This window comes from Ammospiza nelsoni, chromosome 19 (assembly GCF_027579445.1).
Source record: "Ammospiza nelsoni isolate bAmmNel1 chromosome 19, bAmmNel1.pri, whole genome shotgun sequence".
Lineage (NCBI taxonomy): Eukaryota > Metazoa > Chordata > Aves > Passeriformes > Passerellidae > Ammospiza > Ammospiza nelsoni.
Window position 1 is genome coordinate 8,261,771 of NC_080651.1, and position 18,759 is coordinate 8,280,529.

Here is an 18,759-nt window from a genome sequence, read left to right on the forward strand (position 1 = left end):
TACTATTTTCTGATCTAACTATCACTAGTTATTCTTTTCCATTTTGTGTGTGAAGTCTGCTTAATAAAAATCTTTGTCCTTCCATCCCACAGACATTTATATAATTTTGTTTTCCATCAATAAGCCTGAGAAATGTTATGGCCACGGCTAAATTATGCTTTTCCAAAGGTGCAGGTGCAACTGCTGTTGCCCATCCTAACAACAATAGGAAAATGTATTTTTATAAATTTAATTATATATTAATTATCTTGAAATATATTGAAACATATTGTATTTTATAGGTGTGTATTTCAAGAGGCTTCTTTGCACAGACTGACAGTAGTTCATGCAGGAGTTTTCAGACCCTGTCTAGGATCTCTTGGCACTTGGATCTTTTGGCACTTTGCAGCAATTGTTCAAAAAAATGATGTATGGTCCTTTTAAAAGTAATTTTCATTTTTCACCTTAAAATGAGATTTCAACAACCTTTATTTCACTCTTCTTAGTAGGATGTGGATTGAAACACACGAATGGGGAGGTCAGGATGTATTTAGAAATTGGGGAAAATGCAGTTCAAATACACGGCAATAATACTATTCTTAGATCACTGAGGCTGTGAAACGTTCTGGGTGCTAAGAGGAAATGGCAGCTTGAGCTTCATTGGGCAGTGATGAGCATTTGCAGCTGGGGCCTGACCCGGGTGGTGCTGACATTTGGGGCAGTGTCTCAGGGTAGTGAAACCTGGGCTTTCCCTTCCTCTGTACTTTCCAATGCAAATTGCAGAGTATGCCCCGGGGACAGGCAGAAAAGTCCGTGTGGCTCTTAAGCATGAAAGAAATGAGTAAATAGTGATTATCAAATTGTGATTGTTCAGTTGCTGCAGAGAGGTTATTGCAGTTAGTGCTCACTTGATGTTCTGTGTCTAAAAGGTGTGAGGTTTGTGCACGTGTAATTTTGTAATTTCCAGCACCATAAAGCCCTGCTTTCTCCTGTGTGCAGTTTTGCAATGTGGTAGGATGGAAGGGGATGATTTTTGCTCTGCACCTGGGTGATATAACCTGTAAAGAATTAAACTTGTCAGAAGGACCAGCAGCTGTCATTGTTGACAGTCCAGAGCACAAAAAGAGACTTGATGGATGGGCCCAGCAGCATTTCTTGTGTGTCCCTGAACTTTAGAGCTGTTTCATGCGTGAAGTCTGAGCTTTTTCTGTCTGCACTGCAGAAATCTTTAGATGTGTCTTGCCAGGATCCATTAGCTTGACCTGGCTGGCTGACATGCAGGTGTGACTGACCTGACTCTCCTTTCCATCTTTATCCATTAAAGGGCCCAGCTTGTATACAGTTCGAAAAAAAAGAGTCCTAACACTTGTGCAAATAAGGCTGTCATCAGAAAACACAAATACATCTAGGTCTCAGCTGAGTCACTTGCTCCTGCTTCCCCAGTTCCCTTCCTCCCACTTGCAGCCAGTGAGTTCTGAATTTTTGTTGCCCCAGAGCAGGACTACCCACGTGCTCCTTCTTGAGCTCTTGTCCCTTTCTTCCCCTAATCTGCTGGGTTTAAATATTTGAGCAAGTGGAACTGTTCTTGCATGTGTACATTTAGAGGTGAATTGCTGCAAGAATTTTTAAGAAGCTTTTTGTGTCCCTTGAAACTGGAACCAAGGGTGTTTGTGTCATGGCAGTGCCCACTCCAGCACTCCTGCCCTATTCCTTTCCTTCCTGTCTCCTCTGTTGCTTTGCTGCCAGAGCTCTGCCTTGCACTTTCTGTGGAGCCAAGCGAGGAGGTGAGAAATCCAGCACCTCCCTAAACTCTCCTGCACATCAGTTCTCCAGCGTGGGGGACTGAGCAGGTGCCTGGGAGCACAGGTGGGAGGGTGCAGCCATTGCATCAAGCAGCTCCCAGAGCTGCTGCCAAACTTGGAGCCACCCCAGACTGAGAGTGTGACCTCTGAGCTTGTAGCTGGGTAGGAATTCCTGCTCAGGAGTATGAATTCCCAAGTAAGGTTGTTAATTCCAAGTTCAAGATGTGTGCAGTATCAATAGTAACATTCGATTGCTGACTGTGTTGAGAGATGCCTGCAGTTATCCTTATTCCTAAATAAAGGCTTAAATCAACTGGATTTAAATCTTATAGCTCTGTGTTTAGTAGAATAAGTTTTTATGCCTTTCAAGGCATGATTTAACTGTGAATTTTGAGGACCATCAATAAGAGATGCACAAAAGTTCAGTAGTATAACTACAGTGTTGCACAGTTTTTTAAGATACATTTTTCAATATGTCCTATCAAGTGTAATTAACCTAGGAAACTTTGTCCTGTAGATAATTAGTTGTCAAATATCATTCCTGGAATCTTTCTGACAAAGATCCAAGTAAGACAATTTTACATTCTGTAAAATTTACAATGCTAAAATATATTAAGCAATCAATATTGAATAAGAATATATGCTAGTAGAATCCTAAACCTTTTACATTTTAAAACCAGATGAAGCAAGGTTGAGGTTTTTGTTGCTCTGTTAACTTGTCTGTAGTGTAAAATGAAAGTGTACTGAGTACTGTAATAAAACAGTTTAAACAAAACCATGCATATAGAGAAAAAAAAAATTAAAGGTTATCTGTCTTGTAAGTGTATGCCAGTTGTGCTGAGAGCCTTTTTTACCCCCCCCCCCTTACTTACATTATTGTCATTGATAGCAGAAATCTGCCTGTTTTGATCCTTGGAAACATGTTGGAGCCTTTGCTCGTGCATTTGGAATAGCCTTTCACTAGAAAAACCTAGAGGGGCTGCAGCTCAAGTTAATTTGCTTCCTTTAGACACAAAAACTGAAAGTTGGTGCTTTGAACTCATGTAAGTTTTTTTAAAGGCCTTTATGGGCTTGTACCTTTTCTTAGTGTGCTTTAAAATGCAGCAAATAATGTTTCTAACTGTACTTCCCACGGAAACATAGTTGGGTTTTGGACAACTTTTACATTTTTTCCCTTCATTTTTGCTTTGTAGAAGGCAGTGTTGGTGTGTGGCTTGCTCCTCACCAGATTGTCTGATGATCCGTGCAAGGCATGCACGTTTTTTTTTTTCACTTTTTCCAGGTTTTCTAAGTACATCATGTTGTTAAACACTCAGACTTACCAGTGCATCCTGGGTTATCAATCCTGGTCATTGAATCATAGAATATTCTGAGTTGGAAAGGACCCACAGGGATCATCGAGTGCAGCTCCTGACCCTGCCTGGAACAGCTCCAGGAGTCACAGCAGGTGCCTGGGGGCATGGTCCTTGACCTGTGGCCACTGTCATTGTCAGTCTGTTTTTCAAGCAGAGTGACCTCATCTAGGTGACACCTCCTGTCATGTTGGGTTGAAGAAATGTGAAAACAGGAAGATGTTCAACAAGGATCAAAGAACTGTCAGAGTTGTAGGCAGAAATAATTTACTGCACCAGTGCAGGACAAGGAATAACTCACTTGGTATCAGTTCCTCTGAAAATACCCCAAACATTACAGTGGAAAATTGGTTGAAATCATAGTGATGTCAGCTCATGTTTGAGCTGTGCAGACAGGGCTGTGATACCTGCCCACCATGCAAAGTAATTCTTAATCAGTGCATGTAAGGCTGTGGCTGGGGAGCACTGTACTTTGCTGTCCACAGGGCTGCTGCAGAACTGCCCTCTGGTCACGTACCCTAAATTTCTGAGCAAAGATCAAGTCCAGCTTGTCCCACTAATAATCATCATTCCTCCCACCCAGCTTCTCCAGCACTGGGGTCGAGGTTCCTTATGTAGTGTGGGTTTTTTACAGGATGCCAAGTGTTCATAATTAGTTTGTCTCCCTTAACATCCTTTTGGACTTTACCTGCTGTTATTCATGTACATCACAGCCCCTTTGTTGTGTACAAGCATTAGAATGGTTGTAGTGGAGAATGTCCTACATGAAGCAGTTGCTGGATGTCACTCCACTAATAACTATTCCTGTCTGGTTAAAAGTGGTATGTAAATTGTTGAGTTTCTGTGCTAGGGAAAGCAGTAATTAAGAGTGAAAGTGCTGGAGTGGAGTGTTGGGTCTGGTGGTTTCTTGGGCAGTGAAGTGTAGCAGAGGCAATGGTACACACTCTCTATTTAGAACAGAAAGGACCACTGTCCTAATTTCAGCATTTTTTCTATTTCATTCTTGATGGAGGAATTTTGAGAATTTTATATCTGTAGAGGTTTGGGGTACCAAGCATGAGGTGATTGAGGGCTGGTTGTTTGTGGTGCACTATCCTGTGCTTCATGCAAACCTTCCCTTGTCCTCCAGTGCATGTTTTGGTCCTTGACTGTGGTAGGTTCTAAGAGAATGTGTGGGACAGCCAGACAGGAGCTCTGCCTTCTGGTGCTGCCTCTGCTTTATAAAAACAGAGGCACTGTCTCTGGGACAGGTGTATCTGCTTCCTCCTGAGATGGGGAGAAATACATTCTCCAGCGCTGCATTTTCATTTTAGTGGGAGATAGCAGGACAAGTAGGACACATGCAAATAGAAGTAGGAGCTGCTGGGTGTTCAAATAAAATTGTTATGCAAAGCAGGTTACAGAATGGATTTTGCAAGCTGTGAATGTCTGACCTATGGGCTGTCAGGCATGTGTATTTCCCCAGGGCATTTTCAGTTTTACTGTAGTGACCGGCTTCATTTGTGTTGTAAAGCTCTAAAAGGACAAACACATGCTATGATTGCTTGTTGTTCTTCATTACCTTTTCCAGTTTTTGAGACACACTATCAAGTTCTGGCTTACAATGGAGACAGCACAATGAGAGAAGTGCAGAAAGTAAGAAATGTATAATTTGGATATGCTTTGCAGACTGCCACAAACCCACTGCTATTTCTGCTGTTTCTCTGTTAAGCTTGAAAACAATTCTGAAACACTCTCATTGGAATGTTTAGTAGCTCTTTATTATTTTCTGCTAGTGACTTTCAGCCTTCATCCCTCAGAGTTTATGCCAAGAGCTCTTACAAAAGCTTCACAATTTCATTCCAGGACTGAAAGGTTGTAGTGGGCTGTACTTGGATAGATAGTCTAGAGCACATGATAACAGATGTGTTTTATGCTTGGTGTCCATGTTCTAAACTTGAAGTTGCAGTTTGAAACAGCCCTTGTAAGATGACGTGGAATTTATAGCATTGGTGTTTGCAGCAGATACAGGAATAGAAACCAGGAGACCTTACTCTGACCTGTAGGTAAAAAGACTTCTTTCAAAAATTTTCTTCTCAAAATTGAGGCTTTATTTTATGGGCTTAAGGCAGTGTGTGCTCTGTTCTTTATGTAGACATATGCATATATGCACTTGGGTTGTTTTGGAGTCTGGTTTTGGATTTTGAACCTTTCCCAAATAGAGCAGGTTTGTACTCAGAATTCAAGGCTGTTTTCTTTCCTCAGGAAAAAAGAGGGAGGATTGCATAGAGCTCTCTAGCTTCAGCACATGACCTGTTCTTCAGTTTGTGCTTCACCACAGGTGGTTTTGCTGGGACCCTGTTTAATCCTAAATTAAGCAATGCTAAATAAAACCTCAGTGAATAACTCATTCACAAGCAAATGCCCAGCCCTACTAATACCTGAGTGAATTAATCCACACTGCACAACAGAAAACTGACCAAATGCTGTGCTTTTCAGGGCTTCCAAATTTGGTGTGGATTGGGTTTGAGATTAAGGAAGGATGTTTTGTCTTCTGTTTCCTGATAACATCCTGAGCACTACAGCGCCTGTCCTGGTCTTTACTCACTGTAAACTAACCCGTGGTCTTTGGGGGAAAAACAACACTCCCCTTCCTCTTTTTAAGAAACTGCTCTTGTGAATCCCTGAGCATTCTGCCCTCCACATATTCAGGCCAAGCTGTGGAGCTCAAGCTGTGCTAACAAGCTTTTTACTGGTTTGCACTCCATTTTGATCAGGCACTGGAATGAGACTGTGCATTGCACCATCAATTGTTGAAGTAGTCCTTACATTATGAAGTTTGTCAGAATTAGTGTTTAAGTACCATAAAAGTTGCTGAACATAAAATGAATCCCATTTCTGAGTCCCTGCTGATTCAGAAGCACTTGGGGGTCTTTGAGATGTGGAAAGCCTAATTAGAATGTAGCTGTAGCTACTTCAAGTTCTGTAAAGCTATTTTTATTTGAGTTGTAAAATCATTAATAGTGATTTTTTTGCTTCAAGCTGCCATGCTTCCTGTTAGGGAGATTTTCCATCAACCTTTTTGAAAACAGATTATTTGTGGTATCTACAGCTTAACCTTTATCCGGGTGGTAGTAGTGGGAGGACTAACCTGAAGGGAATCCTGTAGTCACTGGGGCTGACATCTCTCCATCCACCACAAGACCAGAGGCAGAACTGGCATGTTTGTTATCATTTTACCTCCATTTGTTTGTGCTAGTGGAAGTTTCCTACACAGAAGGAATGCAAGACCTGTAACAAAGTTTCTTGAACTTGATTGTCTCCTTTCAGGATCTCCATTAGATATTTTGGGGCTCACTGCCGTATACGTTAAAATACTGGGTTTTTTCCTTCCATCTTTGTGCCACATGAACCAAAAAAGGTGAACCATAGGGAAAGAGAATTGTTGTCTAGATTGGTTTTTTACTTCTCTTTTTCCTATTATCCTTAATAAAAAACTCTTCACAGTTGAAGACTTTTGCCAGAGGGAACATGGTAGTACCAGCCTGGCAAGGCCTGGGAGGCAGGGTGAGTTATTCTGTGCTGAGTTCTGTCCTTGTGGCTAGACTTGACTGTGCCTCAGCTAACATAAAGTTGTTTCAAGTATTCTTGTGTTACCTACAAGAAAATATAGGTGATTTTGTAAAAGGTTGAATGCTAATTCCTTGCTCCAGTCCTCTCTTTGGAATTTTCTTTGTTACAGCAGATTTTACTGTGCTTGCCAGTCAGTGCAACTGTGGATTTCTTGATGACTTTATTCAGCGCTCCTATGGATTTGAGTTTGGCATGGTGAAATATTGCATGGAATTGCAGTGACAACTCGTCTTTATCTCATGCAGTTAAAAATAACATCATTTCCTGCAATCTTACCCAGCTACTTCTCCCCATTAACCCTTTCAGAAGTTTAGGGTAATTCTGACTTATCTGTAAATGTTAATATTGCAGAAACCTCCAGCTGTGAGTAGTTTTGTGCAGCAGATATGGAGGGCAATATTATTTCAGGTTTGAAAAGGGAAGCTTAGACCCTGGAGTGGCCTTGTCCTGTGACTTTATTGTTAGTTTGTTGTCTCAACTTTGTAATGTATTTTACTTTGGAGGAGTTTCCATGTTCCTTCAAGATGAATGGAAATAACTTAGACATAATTTCTTTGCAAAGAAACTAAAGCCAGCAGTTGGTAACCCAGACACCAGCCTTCTGCTTTGAGAAGATTCAGAATTTCCTCTCCTGGACTCTGCTTCCAGCTGTTGTGGTAAAAGTCTGTGTGTGTTGAAGCAGCAGTGTCACTTCAGATAAGACTTCTGACAAAAGCACCACTGAGGCATGGGGAAGAAAGACCCCTGGACTTCATTGTGGTGGAGAGACTTTCTGAATTATTTTGAGTTTTTTGGGTTTTTTGTGCTCTTCTTGTGCCTTTAAAAAGCTGTGGGTGGAAGAAGTGTTTCTATAGTGATAATGGGAATTGAGGAGAGGGAGAATAAAAACCTGTATCCATAACACATTACTACATTATAGAGCAATCTACATCCATTATTTAGGTATTATATTGTAGTGCTTGATAGTTGAGTGCAATTTAAGGAACAATCTTTCTCTGGCTGTTTTCGTTAATATTTGCTCAGTGGTTGTTAAGCATTTCCACAGCTTTTTACATCTACCTAGAGAACAAATATTCACAGCCTTAAAGGATGTCCAAACATGATGCTGTAGGCTTTGTTCTGAAAAATGTGGATATTTTGCTTTTCCTATGTGTTATCATGATAAATTGAATTTAAGGAAAAGCCTAAAATATTTCAGCAGTTACGTGCTCTTGAGTCACCCTAATTGTCCAGTGTATCTTTATGTATTGAAAGTTTGCAGTTAAAATTAACTGTTCTCTGTGTGATGAGTAAATCAAGAAAAGAAAAACTGATTTGCTCTAGTCTGAGTCACAGTGTCATTTGGATGGGCAGATTTCCCCAGGTTTCCTTAAGATGCCATCCTGCCTCACAGGCAGGAGGATTCATTTGTTCAACACCAGGATGAGACAGGAGCTGCAGGTGACCAGGCCACGTCTTGGGTTGTCTTTGCCAAACCCTGAAGAAATGAATTTGAATGTCCTGTGGTGCCATTACAGTAAATTTGCAAACGTGAGAAACAACACCTCACATTTAAAAATTTTAAAAGGTTTATTGAACCACAAGAAGGGACTGAATAAGGAAAAGGGAGAGCACTGTGTGCTTAGCTGCAGCCAGAGGCACAGGACTCACACTGTGACAACCCTTGTGCAGTCCTTCCTGCTCAAACCCTTCTGATGGTCAGAGATCAACTTTCAACATTACAAAATTTTTATATAACAGAACTTTTTACATTCAACATTTGTGAAAGCCAATGTCACACTATGTATTTATTACACAGAGAACAAAAATGTTTTCTGTTGGGCTGTGGTGAGCTTGCTTTGTTGAATCCAGACAGCTTCCCTTGAAGCAGTTTTTACTTGCTGGTGTATATCTAGTTTGTAACTCTCAGAGCAGAAAAGGAGCCATTTTTCTCTGAAATGAAAAGCAGTGTTAAAGCACCTCTGCTTTAACACCCTCTCTGAGGGTAAGAGCCCTGCTGCCAAGGGCCGTTCCACCCTGGGACGAGTAATTTCCAGGCTTACAAATTCAATTGCAGAAGTGCTCCCTTTGAAACATTTGTTCACTTAATAAATTTTGTTTCCTGCCCTAGTTTGAGTGTCATGAGTGCTTTCCTTGGATTTTTTAGACTTTGGGAATGTTTTTAATGTACTGCTTTGTTTTCTTTGTGGCATTGTCAGTGTGACTTAGTGGAGGAGAGAAACTACTTTGGCAATAACAGGTGCTGCTGCAGCAGTTGTGTTGCACTTTCTGTTTCAGTTAGCACAGTAAGAGTCCCAAAACCTTGGAGTTCAGGGGAAAGAGGAGTTTCAGCCAAAACTCAGAGCCCTCTCTGAATACATTTTTTGGGGATTATCTCTCCAAAACTGAAGCATGCTGATTAATTTGGCTAAATTCACAGCACATAATATTCAAGGCATTATATTTAGTTTCATGTTAGCATATGGGTGTCAGCTTGAGAGCCGAGCCAGATCTGCTTGTTATGTTCCAGTTTAGTGCCTTGTGTTCCTGACAGTGGTTTGATTTTGAGGGGTTTGAGGCTGTTTACAATTCCCAAGGGTGTGCTTGGAAGTACTCGCTAGGTATGGAATTGAGCATGGCTGGGGATGGTTGCTCTGTGTGGACTGTTCTAGCTGGAACTTGGGAACTGCCTTGCTGCAACTCTTCTGCGGTGCCTCTTGCCCATTTCCATGGGAACAGATGGGCTTTTGTTGATAAGAGCTGTCATCAAACTGGGAAACTGCCGGGTGCAGTTGAGCCACTCTTACTGTAAAGCAGGGCTGACTGTGGCTGAGGACATCACATGGCAGTATGGCTTCAAATGGAGGGATAAAAATATCCTTCCTCCTTCCTCCTCTCAGCCACAGATGCCCCAGTGTGAAAGGAGGAGTCACTCTGGCATAGACCTGGTTGGATCTATGGCAGCCGTGGGATTGGATGCAGAGGAATGCTTTAGGTTTTGACCTACCCAAAGAGCAGCAGTTTTGAACAGTTGATCTGAAAAAGTGCTTCAGATTTTTTGTAGATGTTGAAGGCTGTCCAGTTTGGAGTAGTGAATCCTTAAAGTTTCATTTTGTTACTTAATTTAGTTGTGGTTTTGTTTTGTACTTAGCAAATTATTCAGAGCAAAATCTAGTGATGCATGTGATACTTAGATTAAATTTTGTAGCTTCGGTAAATCCAAGTAAATCTTACTGTAATTCATTTAAGAATAATTATTTTTCTTAGAGTCATTGCACTGTGTTTTAATATCCAGATTATAAATTTTAATATGATTTATCATCTGGAAGTCACTTGAGATATAGAATAGATGGATTTACTGGGTTCTTTTCATAAAACGTTTTGCAGTAAAATGGTTTAATTACTTAAAGTCAGTTCTTTCATTTCAATGGATTTATGATTTATAATCAGAGAGCAGTGTCAGATGTAAACATCAAAGACAGATACATTAATGCACAAGATTCCTATGTGTTCCTGAGTTTTTAGTTACATTTCACTAAAGAATGTTAGTAGCATAATTTTTTTTGAAAGCTGAAATTTTACAGGACTGTTCTGCAGTTTTCATGATAATAGCTCCATAACTTTCTAAGAACTACCAGAATTCCAGCCTTGTGCATGTGACTGCAAAGTTGTCCTGAATTTAAGGCACTTCAGTCCAAGTCAGTTTTGCTTGGCTGGGTTGGGGGCAGCTCCAGGGGTGTCTGACCCTGTCACAAGAAATGGTTTTGCAGATCTGTGTAGTGGAGATGACTCGTGCTGAAATGATACGGGAACATGGAGCTTTGGAGAGCAAACAGCGTGTTCTGTTCTCTCTGGAAGAGGCAGAAAGGGGAACCCAGGGGTGTTCACAGGGTGAGTTCTGTGCATGAGCTCTCCGGTGTCCAGCACAGGGCAGGGATCCCTGGCTGCCTGCCAGGGTGTGGATGGAGCTGTGACAGCTCGTTAAAGTGATCCTAGAAAGGACAACGGGCTGCAGATAGCGTCAGCCTGGGGGTGTGAGGCAGGAAAAGGTCTTGGGAGCAACCCAGCCGCTCATGGAAGGCTCATCACTGCATCACAAGTCCCCTGAACAGGTTGGATGTACAGATATGTAGGCAGTTACCTTACCCTGCCTTTAATCAGCTATTTTTTATTCTGGTCACAAAGCTTTAATGCATCCCTCAGCACTGCTCCCTCGCTGGCATTTGGCTTCAGGCCAGGCATTAATGAGTACCCCAAGCCCGATGTGATTTGGCTCCTCCAAATCTATTAGCATATCTTCAGAGCAAGATAAAACTCATTAAAATAATTTACATTTGGGCGTTAGAATTAATGATAACTTTTTAATACCTACAGCCGAATCCCTAAATCTGAGGTACTGTCCTTCAGGTGAAACTACAATTTACCCATTCTTTCTGGAAAAAGAACAGACTGCCAGATCCTTTAACTGTTCTCTGATGGTGATGAAACAAGTCTGTAGCATGATAAACATGAGCTTATCAAAGCTTATGGGAGACATCTCTGATAAAGGAATGCATGCTCTTGTGTAAGATTTGGTTTATTAGAAATCATATTAAAATATGTTGTGTTTGAGTTGTGTTCTATTGTGCAGGACTTTAGTGAAGGCAGCTTGAGGTACAGAACAGCCCCAAATGACTGATTCTTGGAAGCTATGTGCTGAAATCTTTACATGACTGAGTTACAGATCTGGGCTTCAGCTCATGCCCTCCCTGGTCTCTGCACAATTCACTTTTACACACCTGTTTTTGATCTCTGTCATCCCTGTTGAGTCTCCCAGAACTCCTGCTGGTGTCTCTCCCTGTATTTGATGCTGAGGAATCAGTCCCTGGCCAGGCTGCTGTCCCACAGCTCCGAGGCAGACCAGCAGACATCAGCTGATCCAGGGCAGCTCTCCATGTGTGAGCTCTCACCTCAGAGCTGTAACAGAGCCATGCTTGAACTGCTCATGACCTGTGCCCAGATGGTGCCAGCTAAAAGACTGAACTCTGCTGTGCATGCTGGCACAGTGCTTGTCCATAAATGCATGGAAGCCCAAAGTAGTAACTGCACAAAAGACAGCTTGAATGTTTCATCCACATGTAAGGATCTTTTCAGTGTTAAAGCCTCTTCAGCTAAAAATATCCAGAAATGGGCCTTAAAGATGGGTGTCTTTGCTCACCTAAGTTCTGTAGATGTGGCCCTGCTGCTGTGCTAGCTCCCCAGTGGAAGTGCTGGCACCCAGGGAATGTACATCCCACCAGCCTCTTCCCTTGGAGTGGAGGAACATCCAAGTAACCATTAGCCCCTGTAATTTGCTGAGGAAGCTCATATTTTGCACTCTTTCATTTGCCACATTTCATTTCAGTAGGTTTTGAGGTTTTTCTCTGTCATACATAGCAGTCAGTAGTGAGGCAGATCTAGGGTGTTGGTGTGTCAGTTTTGAAAGGCAGCAAGCACTGATCTTTAGAGTTTAATTTTCTGATGCACTCCAGTCAGCTGTAAGAATGAGACATGCACTTGCAAATTTTTGTCTGGTTTTACTTTTACTTTTTCCTTTTTTTTTAAATTTCCTCTCACCACCCTTGAAATTAAGAAACATAATGGCATAGCAAAAGAGTTAGTTTGAGGGTTTGTTGGATATATTCTCCATAACTCTGTGTGTGTAGTATGTGATCTCTGGATCTGCCTTCGTGTTTCTTTCTCTTTGCATTTCCTCATTTTCCTGAGTTCAGGCAATGCTAATCATGTGATACTTTTGTGACTTGAGGCTTTTTTTTTTTTTGTGTTGACAAACACAACATCATCTTCAGGAGAAGTAGTTTCAAACAGTAGCATGGTTTTATTTACAGAACATAATAAAATATTGGAGGGACTGCTTTCAGTCAGTGCACCAGGCTTGCCTGTTGCAGCATACCAGTTGACAGAAATTCAATGAAAAATAAAGCATCAAAGTTTTTAGAGCAAGTATGCTTTGAAATATCAATTTGTGCTTTTTAAAACTACTTTTTTATGTGGCTCCTCTCTTGTGACTCCTGATCTTTCATTCATGTTCAAAATTACAGCAAGAAAAGCATCCCCTTCAAAAATAAAAAGAAGGAACTTTGTTCATCTACATTTGCTGTTTGAATGTGTTTAACTTCATTAATGTAAAAACTGCTCAACACAAATGGGAAGAATTAACCTGGTGCCTTCATCAGTCTTGCTTGTATCTTGAATGTATCTCAAGCTTAATTTTTGTTTCCTTCCTTCAGGTTTTGAATGAAGAATGCGATCAGAACTGGTACAAGGCAGAACTCAATGGAAAAGATGGCTTCATTCCCAAGAACTACATAGAAATGAAACCCCATCCGTAAGTAGAGCTTTTGGGATGGGCTCTCCTGCTCTTACTCTGGGCATCCTCACAAACAGAAGGATGGTTTTCTGCTAAAATTTTACCTGATCCACTCAAATGTACAGACAGATAAAGGATGGCTGGTGAGTTGTGTGTCTCTGGCTGTAGTGTTTGCTTTAACTCCTCCCACAGCAGCTGCATGGCAGGGTGTTTTGGGAGGCTTTTCTGGTGCTTACTCTGGTGGTTTTTACAGTCAGACAGAGCAATCTTGAGTTAGCAGCCATAAACCAGCAGAAAATCCTTGAGTAGTGAGTTTGTACTACCACTGCCCCAGGAAAAGTGTCTGTGTTCTTGTGATGATTCTCAGTTTTACTTACTGAGCAGCTAAGAGTAAAAATCATGGCATTCACAGCTCTGCAAAAGGTGAAGGGTATTTGGAGCTGAACTTGTAGTATGTCTGTCACATCCTGACTATAGAATCACAGAACTGTTAAAGTTGGACAGGACCTGTAACAGTCATCTGGTCCAACACCTTCCTCACAAAACAGGCTGACCTCAAAGTGCTGTCACACAAGTATTGTTGCCTTGAACTGCTGCTCCAAAGAGCTGTGTTTGAGTAACTACTTCAAACCTTTCCCCCTAGGTGTAATGAATCCAGCCTATGAAAACTGTAGCATTTCGTGATTGGGTATTTTCTTTGTGTCAGTTCATGTGTTTCTGCTGTCTTCTGCTAAACTTTGCTTCTCCAACCTTTGAGATCCTGCAACATCTGAACAAGAACAGCAAGCTCTGGGTAACAGATTCAAAGGGAGGTTTAGGAGGGAGAAGCAAAACCTGTAATCAGAGGTTTTACAAGAAGCTGTAGTGTTTCATTTGCTCACAAAAGCTGATGATTAATGTAAATGTTGACTGTCATTATATAATGAAGATATTGCAGTTAAATGCAATCAAGAATTATTTTTCTAAAGGCCCTTTTGAAATACCAGAAGGAAGCTTCTGAGGGCCTGGCCCCAAGAAGGAAGAAGTGTCTTACTTTAGGGCAGCCAAGTGGGAAGTGAAGCAAGGACACACAAGAAAATTCTGAACATTTTTAAAGCCTTGTTTGCTGTAGTAGCATGTCTGGTTTATCCTGATTGTACCAGTCCAGTGAGGATCACAAATCCACATTGCAATGTCTCTCATATTGATTTGATGCTTGTAGCTTCTCATGACAATTTTCCAGGCATTTGAGTTATCCTGCAGTGATGTCTCCTGTGATGATCAGTGTATTCTGTGATCTTCCATGGAGTTTTGTTTTACAGGAATAGAGCTGTCAGTTTTTCACCTTTTCTGTATCAAAAGGGAATGGACAATATTTGAGCCTGCAAGTGGGTGAATTTGGTAGTGGTTTTTAAGCATAGTTAATTTGATTTTATCTGAAGATGTTTTAAACTGCTGATGGCATCTGGATGGAGGCAGTGTCATGTGTCAGCAATGCTGAAAGTCTTAACTACTGTATTTTAACAACCCTGGGAAATGATGCAAAAGTTTTTATAGCTTAATGTTGGCTTAGCTGTATTGCAGACCTCTCTAGTCATACAGGTCATACAAAAAGCAAACTGCAGGCAGCTGAGCAGTGAGAATGTTCCTTTACTCACAGTATCATCAAATTGTTTTCAAGAGGTTTTGGAAAGAAAGCAACTGAATATGGCTTTAAATCCTGTCCTAGGATCCAAACCTTAAATCTTCCAGCTGCACAGCTGGTATTAAATGCCATGTTTCTCCTTACTTGTATTTTGCAAATCTTACAGATCACTTTGTAACTCCCAGCAAATGAAGCTGAAAGGAAAATGTGGCACTTTTCAGTGACCAGACTTACCTAAGGATTAACCTGAAGGGTTAATCTGAATTACCACCTCAATTAACAAAGCAAAGACTGAGCAGAGGTAGGCAGGACAGAGAAGAGCTACAGGAAGCTCTGGGCAGGGAAGTTTTGGTGAAGTCACAGCAGCACCTTGCTCTGGAAGGGGGCAGGAGAAGACTTTGCTGTTTATGAAACACAGCATGGATCTGATCCAGGCTATCTCAGGTCTTTGTGTTTGTTATCAGCCTGTCCTGGGGATATTGCTGAAGTCTCACTTTGCAGCATTGTAATTTCTGTGGAGGAGCTCGGCCAAGTGAGATGATTGTGCGAATTGGAGCCGAAGGAATTGCCAAAGTGCCGATGGAGGGGAGGCTGGAAGCGATGAGAACTGTGCTGTACAATCAGGGCAGCTCCCTCTGGCTGTGCAGCATCAGCAGGAATGCCTGCTTTGCTTCTGCAGTGCTGGCAGGATGAGTTTCACCTGCATTACAGAGCTTGTTGGAGTTAAGCCTTGATTATCAGGCTTACCCTGCAGAAGAAAAGTTGTGGGAATGTCATTGTTACTTTGCTGAATTCTCCGCAAGTGATTTTTGACATGCTGTGGTGTTTGTTAATTTTTTCAGACATTCTGTAGCAAACATATGTGCACAACACTTCTGCTGCTGTACAGCTGTGTTCTTAAGTAGACAGTAGTCCTGCAGAATAACTTTGTTTCAGCTCTGGGGTTTTCTGTTCATTTAATTCAGGTTCTTTTTCTCTGGTTAATGTGGTAGTAAAGCTACAAAACTACAAGGAAGCTTAAGAATTGTGAAAGATTTTTAGTCTTTCTATTTGAAGTGCCTTAGAAGCAGCTAGCAGCACAAAACTTAGATAGCTTGCCCTTGTCACTTTGGAAGTGTTATTTCATTTAAAAGAATAGTACACTTCTACTTTGTGATTCAGTAAATTTTGGGAGAAAACAGGTGAACTGTGGAGGCTTCAGGAAGTATTCTGTTAAGCTCTTCAGGCTTTCCTTCTTACTTTATAGAGAAAGGTGAAGTTGTTTTTTGTTTGTGTTTAAGATGAAACTGTCACACAAGTAATTGAGAATTATTTGAGAAGTAAACAGGATTAAGACACTTAGTAAACAAGAAATATGGTGAGATATCTAAAATCATAATATAAAGCTTGCTTCAAGCAGCATTTGGCAGAGAGAATATTCAGGTCTTTTTTGTCTTTCTGACAGTCGTGCCAAAAGCCTAGGAAATTAACTACTACCTTTGATTTCTGAAGGAGTTTCACTTAATAGTTTCTCCTGGTTGATTTTTGTGGGCAGCAGTGTGTGCAGTGAGGGGCAGATGGGTCTCCTGTGGTGATCTGCCACCACCTCACCTCAGGCACCAAGAAGCAGCACAGGTGCTAAGCCACCCAGAATGTACAAAATACCATGAAATTCTTAACCACTGGGAATAGGATGGTTTAGGGAGGAAGCTTTTTCTTTTTATTCCAGGGGATAAAAACACAACGGAGTTTCAAGCAAGTGGAGTATGGTTGGTAACTGAATAATCAGTCCTTCAGCTCTAGAGGTAGTTTGCCCTTACAGAGATAGATCTGGTGACTTCTTGACGTCACAAGAGCTCCAGCTTTTCTTAAGAATGACTGTTTCAAGAAGGATTCTGCAACTCCTGCCTTGTTGCTGCAGCAAAGCCTTCAGTGCAGACAGTGGGCTGTGTGAGTGGGGCTCTTGTTACGAAATGCTCTCCTCTAAGGTCAGTCATCTGCGTGGGTGTGGGTGTGATAAGTGCTGCTGTCCTGTGTGATCTGTTCCTCAGAGCTGAAAGCTCTGCTTTTTAGTTGTGAAGATGCTTCTGCTTTTCTCATGCCATGTGACCTACCACTCATCCCTTCTTTGCCTTTAATCTTGGATTAGTCTAGAAATGCAAATGTAAATGGGGGTAAGGATCCCGTGACCAGTCTGTTGGTCAGTGCTGACAATCTGGTGGCCTGAGGTAGGTTCAGCCTTGGTGTCATCATGGTCAGCCTGTGGCTGGTGAGAATTTTGGATATGGTTTGCATGAGGCTGCTCCTTCATGTGACTCTCCTGTGAAAGCTGCTGGATTGTACTGCCTGTGAGAGAAAACAAGAAAAGAGGCTCCTGAAACAAGTGTCATCAGCATCTTTTCTGGAACAGAATCCATGCCTAGCTCAGCACTGCTCTGCAGTGGAGCAGAGAGACCTTGAAGGAACTTTTCTCACTCACTTGGTCTGTAAGTGCTGTCCTGGCACCTGTCTCAGCTTTCTGACAGATGATACTTGTCTTGGACTGTAGGACTCTGGTAGGCTCAGAGATTGGACTCTGGGATGCAGGAGCAAACAGCTGCTGGATGAAGATACTGATTCTCTCTGCCGAGGTAGATGTGCCTTACCACCGGATCTGAAAGAGACAAGAAATTGATTTGGATACAAAATGCACTTTCCATGTGTGCAGGATGGGGCAGTGCATAGACAACATCTTGTTTCTGGAGCTGTGGTGTTTCTGGCTCTTCCATGAATGGATTCAAATTCTTAACTTTTCCTCCTGTTTTCTTTTCCTCCCCACACAGGTGGTTTTTTGGAAAGATTCCCCGAGCGAAGGCTGAAGAAATGTTGGGCAAACAGAGACATGATGGTGCCTTCCTCATCAGGGAGAGTGAGAGTGCTCCTGGGGACTTCTCCCTCTCAGTCAAGTAAGTCATGCCCAGGAGCAATTGTGTGCTAATCAGGCATCTGCTGCTCCTTTGGAGGGTGAGTAAAGGGCAGGTGATTGTCAGCCCTGAGGAGCAGGAATAACCTCACAGGTGTCCTATAGCATTCCTGTTCTAGTGACATTTATTCCCTCTCTAATAGAACAAACATCTTTGCTCTGCTTTGCAGTGAGCCCACAGGACTGACCTGGTGGCTCACACAGGCCCAGGCAGTGTCTGGTGGCCTCTTTGTGGATCCCATTCCTCCCTCTTACAGCCACAAAGCACCCAATGTGGACAACTTCCCATCCTCCTTCACTCCTCCTCTGCAGTGCAAGTTATTACTTTATCTTCCCTCTGTGTTGTACATTTGCAAGTATATTTTTTTCTGCTTGGCACATGCCTTGGTAATATTCCCACTGACTAGCACTGGACATGGAGCTGTGAAACCAGAGATCCATTTGAACTCTCACAAGTCTATTCCACATGGCTTAGGAAGAAATTCTTCTCTTTGAGGGTGGTGAGGCTGTGGCACAGGTTACCTAAAGAATCTGTGCCTGCCCCATCCCTGGAAGTGTTAAATGCCATGTTGGACAGGGCTTTGGAGCAATCTGGTCTAGTGGAAGGTATCCCTGCCCCTGAGAGGAGGGTTGGAATGAGGTGGTCCTTAGGTGATTCCCAACACAAGCAATTCTGTGTTCTCTGATCTGAAGTCACTCAAATAGAGCTATTAGAAACTTGAAAAGATATGTGAAGTAATTTAATGTAGGATGGGGATGGGAGGGAATCTGTCCTCAGCAGGTTGATTTTGGCTTTTTTGGTTTTTTAATTATTTTCTGTAATCTTCCCCTTTTCTACCATAAAGAAACAAGATTTTCTTTAGAATTCTTACGACATTTTTATTATTCGTGTGCAATTCCAGCTGGCTCTGTTTTCTGTGGCTGTCAGTGATCCATCTCAACAAGATTTGTTTCTTTTTTTTTGGTCATCTTTGGTTTATAACCAAATTTTTGTCCTTCTGTACAGCAGCACTGAGTCATGCCAGCAAACTGGATTAAAGCCACTGATTTTAGATGTTTATATTTCTGTCTAGGACAGAGTCATCCAGGCTGGAATATTAGATATGAATGGAAGCTTCAAC

General features: G+C 41.8%; 1 protein-coding gene across 1 annotated transcript in view; it reads left to right on the forward strand.

The window, feature by feature from the left end:
- GRB2 (growth factor receptor bound protein 2) overlaps nt 1-18,759 on the forward strand; it is a 49,569-nt gene that overhangs the window by 25,746 nt on the left and 5,064 nt on the right. The window contains exons 3-4 of the mRNA XM_059485548.1: nt 12,994-13,091; nt 17,499-17,621. Of these exons, the coding sequence (XP_059341531.1) occupies nt 12,994-13,091; nt 17,499-17,621 (221 nt within the window). The remainder of the gene's footprint in view (nt 1-12,993; nt 13,092-17,498; nt 17,622-18,759) is intronic.